Source organism: Cebidichthys violaceus, unplaced genomic scaffold (genome assembly GCF_023349555.1).
Source record: "Cebidichthys violaceus isolate CVI_PGR_0920_01 unplaced genomic scaffold, fCebVio1.0.p SCAF_24, whole genome shotgun sequence".
Taxonomy (NCBI): domain Eukaryota; kingdom Metazoa; phylum Chordata; class Actinopteri; order Perciformes; family Stichaeidae; genus Cebidichthys; species Cebidichthys violaceus.
The window spans coordinates 2,840,046-2,845,120 of record NW_027176417.1 but is presented as its reverse complement, the minus strand read 5'-3'; the positions used below and the strand labels follow the sequence as shown (position 1 = coordinate 2,845,120).

The following is a 5,075-nucleotide window of genomic DNA, read 5'->3' as shown; positions in this document are numbered from 1 at the left end:
TGAGGGTAGCCATTAGCCCCAAAGAAAGGCAATTATTTATTATGTTGTATTTACATCAAAAACATGGCGAGACAATTCCTGAACAATGTGTCTGAGAGCTGGAAGACCACACACACACACACACACACACACACACACACACACACACACACACACACACACACACACACACACACACACACACACACACACATATACCCCCTTAGTGAGTAAACTAGGACAAAAAACAATTATGGAACAACTTCTAACTAAGACCAAAGGAACATTAAAAGGGATGTCAAACAACAGCCACTGTAATGAATCTTTCTTTGACTCTGTTTAGTTTAGTGTCTCAGATTCTTGAACAGCGTACTTAAGAAAATAACGAGCAACAGCTTGTTTTAAACTCTTTCTTTCTCTTTCAGTTTCTTGAATTATCTTAAAGTCCTGATGAAAACGGGACAAGTGATCGTTTGGATGCTACAATCCCACTAAAGCAGGTCAGATACGATGGCAAGACCACACGTTTGAAAATCCTGAGGGCGAGGGGAAGCATGTTCTCGAGTGTTAAGAGAACAAAAAGTCTTGTTCGTGAAATGTCTCTGCTGCATTTCCTCCGGTCTTCTTGCTGCTCTCTTTACCGGTCGGGTCTCTGGAGGCAGAAGACCTTCGCCTGGTGGTCTCCTGACGCGGTCACTGCGAGAGACGCCTCCCTGGAGGAGAAAAAAGAAAAACGAATTTAGTGATTGAAGGAACAAAAAAAAGACGATCTAGAAATAGTGACGAAGCAAAGTCGCACCTGTTGATGGTGAAGTTGAGGATCTCGGCAGTGTGGCCGCGGTACTCGGACACAATGGCGCCAGAACGGGCGTCCCACAGGCGCAGCACTCCGTCTAAGCAGCAAGTGGACACCACAGAAGAAGACTCCTCCCACTGCAGGTGAACGATGCCAGCCTGGAGGAACACAAGACAGGAATGTAAACAAGACGGTTCTTCTTCTTCTGCTGCTTCTCTGTGAGCTCAACTAAACAAAGAGTCTGTGCCGCGCGGTACCTCGTGATGGCACCTGTGCCTCAGGACCTGTGTGGCGAGGTCGTATATGCCCAGAGTCCCGTCCAGGTAGGCCACAGCAACGAGAGGCAGGCTGGGAAAGGACAAGCGAGAGAGACGAATGATTGAATACGCAGCGAGCTTGAGAAATTTGAGATGTTGTTCAAAGACGACGCTTCACAACTCACATGTTGCAGAATCCCACAGACTCGACAGAGTTGGATTCCGTTTCCTCTTTGGACCCTTTGGCTTTGCCGCCCTCCAGCGAGAACGCTCCGACCACCTTCACACGCAAAGCGACACAGAGGTTAGAGCGCTTACAAAAAAACAGCATCGAGACAATGCGCCTGTGCTTTCGTTACTGCACACAGCTTCCTTCTCCATCTTTCCGGACACCCACTTTGCCTGTGGCGGTGTTGACGAGTTTGGCAAACCCGTCCACGGAACCGGTCAGCACCAGAGAGCCGTCCTTGTTACACGCCAGGCAGGTGAGCGCCCCCTTGTGTCCGTCCTGACCTGTGGAACGAGACAAAAGCAAATCCATTCACGGGACGGCGATGTGAGTTCTCCGGGTCAGATACGGTCTGTATTGTGGATCACGGACCATTTTTAAATCAGGGCCGATTCCAAAAACAGAGTCTTATATAATAGAGTTTTATTAGGCTGTAACTCTGCATTTGATTAATGGCTGATACGTTCAGAGTTTCCCTTCCTGGCTTTTTATTTACTGTTGTTTTCCATGAAGCAATGACCTCTTTTAACTCTTTCTCATCATCACAATAAATGGCAGAATGACTTTCCCATCGGGGCTGGAGCGGCCCGGTCACGTGAAAACTCCTCCAGAGAATCAGGTCCTTCCTCTTAACACGCTCTAAAATAAATCGTCTCAATTCTTTTAAAAATAGATTTTGAAATGCTGCCTCTCTCTCATCTAGATAACACAAATCTACTAAAAACCTTAAATGTAGGAAAGCAGCAGGATGAAGCTTTGAGCTGCCAGACTCACCTTTAATGACGTGGGCGGCGTTTCCCTGCTTCAGATCCCACACGCGGACCGTTCCATCCTCGTAACCCACCGCAGCCCGTTTACCTGGGGACATTTTCACGTCAAGACTTTTGAGGAGGATGTCTCCAGATTATTTCTGAGAGTGAATTTGTGTCTTGTATTTCGACATCCCTCACCATCGGGGAGGACTTTGCCGCTGGTGGCCTGGCATGCAGAACTCTGGAAGGTTTTGCAGTCTCCTGACGGGATCTTCCACATCCACACGTTGCCGTCGTCTGTCCCCGCCAGCAGCACCGGAGCGCAGGGATGCCACTCCAACCACTGAGGAGGAAGCCGGGGAGACAACCACAACACAACAGCTGCTTTAGAGAGTTTGCTACTGGTAGCCAAAAAGCAGATCTAAAAGGGCAAGATTGAGCCATTGGGGTTGAGGGAGAGGAGAATGTCTGATCCGTCACTTCCTCCACAAGACCACAAATTCTCAGCCTGGGCGGTCATCCCCTCTTACTCGCTCATAAATTCCTTCAGCCCACATAAAAAAGACTTTTCACAAGTGCTTACAGATGCACAAACTAAACAGACACGCGTCCCTGCTGATGCAGAAGCCTATTATTGGATTGCGCTCTTTCCCTCCTCACCTCCAGATCGCCCACTTCGAAGGACCAGACCTCCTCTTTGGTTTCTACTTTCCAGACTTTAATCATGCCGCTCATGTCGCCGGAAGCCACCATGGAGGAGTCGTGGCTGAACACGGCGCACGTCACAGAGTCTTTGTGGCCTGTGGAAACAAAAAGGGAAAATGACGGCTTCTGCACACGCAGCTTGGATCGTGCATCGCAGCCTCCAACACTCACCGGTGCACTCCAACAGAACTTCTCCGTCGCTCACCCTCCACACGTAGGCCTTGTCGTCCTCCCCTCCTGTTACGGCCATGCTGTTCGTCGCAGGATCCAAACTCACGCAAAAAACGGAGCCTGGACAAAAAAAAAAAAAAAAGCCATTTAGAAGTTGAACACACTGGATCTGCCTGCTGATGCATGAAATCAGGGCGAGGTGCTACCGTTGTGTTTGGAGAAGGTGAGCTCGCTGTCATCTTGGTCCTCTTCCATCTCGTTGTCGGTTTCCCAGCCTTCGTCGTCGTCTCCAGCGTCTTCAAAGTCGACGTCCTCCAAGTCATCAGCCAAATCATCTTTGTGAGAGAGAAAGAGAGAAAATGAAACATTAAGATTAATGAAATTCGGTTGCTGCAGCAGTACAAATACATCATTTAATATATATAAGAATAGAAACTAAATAACAAAAGGTACATAAACTAAAATAAGAGAATAGATACTATACAAGAGCATTTAGGGACAAATAAAAACAAAGTGAGTGATGCTGATAAAGTAACAGTGGTGTGATAAATGAAATAAAGCCCCACACATCCTGAGCTACGCCCTCAAACTTCAATCAGAAAGTTCAGTTTGGTTGATATTCGTTCCAGTTATCAAAAACAAATCTCTAGCCTGACACAGGTGTGGCCAAACGTAAACATGCTGCCAAAAGTGACTTGCAGCAGAGTTGTAAACAGTTTCCAACCAACCGGGATCAGGCTCCATCTCGTTGAGGTCGATCACTTCTATAATTTCCTCATCTCCGTGGAGATCAACCGTATTTTCCTGCGTGTTGTCCATGCTGTTAGCGGGCTAAACGCTAGCAAAACAACCGAAAAGTAGTATAACACGCGCGAGTAAAGCTAACGTTAGCTAACCGGACTCTGACTGTTAGCTAACCGCTGACAGAATCGGTTAATGGTTACACTGTTTTATGTGAATATCAATATAACAGTCGTTAAATGTCAAATGAACTGCCTCCCCATGTTATCTTCACATGCTGCGGAGACTTCAGAGACAGACGCGCGATGATGACGTAGGGACGTGGTCGCAACGACTTCAGCGTCATTCCACTCCGTGACCACAAGATGGCGGTGCTGTGCAAAAATTATAATACTGCTCAGAAAATACTGTTAAACCAGTTTGGAGGATGTTTAAAAGCCTGGAGATGATTTATAAAGATGCTTCGACCTCTTATTGTGTCATTTTTCCTCATAAACATAAACATTAACAATAAACTAATCTGTTTTGTTGCGTTTTGGATGAGACTGTAGCACTACTAATAATGATGGCAGTCAATTTTATCATCAGCATCATGATCAGCATCATGCAGAAAATATGTTTTACATAGTTCCTATTTTTGAGTATTTTCATAGGAAGCAGCACAGGAAGCAAAAGTCCTTTCACATGCAAAAAAATAATAATTCTCGGCCACACACTCGCTCTTAAAATAGCCCCGTGAAGTGTTCCTCATTGTGTGATTGAAATAATATGTTCCTCTCAGTCAGAACACAAGTCCTTCTCTCTCATTCCCTCCATGATTAACACCCGCGGCCCTCTAGTGAACTGATACTGATTCATCATGCTCCATTACTGATGTGTGCAGTGACACAAAACTGTAATTTACGTGGCTGTTATTACCGGAGCAGAGGTTAAGCATTGCGTCGTGGGATAAGTTGGCAGTATCAAGCTCCTCTCATTGTGATTTTGGTAGCTGGACAGTCAGACGACACTGCTTAGAGAGATTTTAAGGAGTAAATCTATCTGAAATCACCTCAGTGCCATCATAGCAGCAGAAGGCCATTTTTTTTTTTTAATTCTCAGGTTTTCACCAGCTTCAATCTTGACCTCTGACCTCCCTCTGCAATGGGAACGAGAAGACAACCACCTCTTTCTGAGTGGACGTTTGGAGGTATATGTGAGACTGCAGTAAACCACAGTACTAACATTAGTGGCCCCCTCTCTTCCTTAATCGCTCCATCAAAAGCTCCATCGCCTGAGATATTTTATGAACACTTAACACAGTTTGTCTACCTCAGGTTTTTGGGGTTTTATGTCTCCTGCTATATGCTGCTGGCAGAGCTCAGCCGCTGCATGCCCAAATAAGTTTTACTGGCTGCCCAGCCCCCCCCCCCAAGTTTTAAGCCGTCCCTGGAAAAATACAACCG

General features: G+C 46.3%; 1 protein-coding gene across 1 annotated transcript; it reads right to left on the bottom strand.

Moving 5' to 3' along the window:
* On the bottom strand, positions 1-3,916 carry aamp (angio-associated, migratory cell protein). The gene is made up of 11 exons (XM_068719791.1): positions 3,618-3,916; positions 3,096-3,224; positions 2,890-3,009; positions 2,674-2,813; positions 2,212-2,356; positions 2,036-2,119; positions 1,430-1,545; positions 1,218-1,312; positions 1,033-1,123; positions 779-933; positions 1-692 (listed from the first exon to the last, which is right to left on the bottom strand). Exons 1-11 carry the CDS (start codon positions 3,706-3,708, stop codon positions 617-619), a joined length of 1,242 nt encoding a protein of 413 aa, XP_068575892.1. The 5' UTR covers positions 3,709-3,916; the 3' UTR covers positions 1-616.
* Between the last annotated feature and the right edge of the window lie 1,159 nt (positions 3,917-5,075).

Excerpts from the sequence above, each read along its gene's own strand:
- aamp (XM_068719791.1), bottom strand. The coding sequence starts at position 3,708 with ATGGACAACACGCAGGAAAATACGGTTGATCTCCACGGAGATGAGGAA. Across the intron at positions 2,357-2,673 it reads TCGAAGTGGGCGATCTGGAG|TGGTTGGAGTGGCATCCCTG; the intron begins GTGAGGAGGGAA and ends CTTCCTCCTCAG. Across the intron at positions 2,120-2,211 it reads CGGCAAAGTCCTCCCCGATG|GTAAACGGGCTGCGGTGGGT; the intron begins GTGAGGGATGTC and ends AAATGTCCCCAG.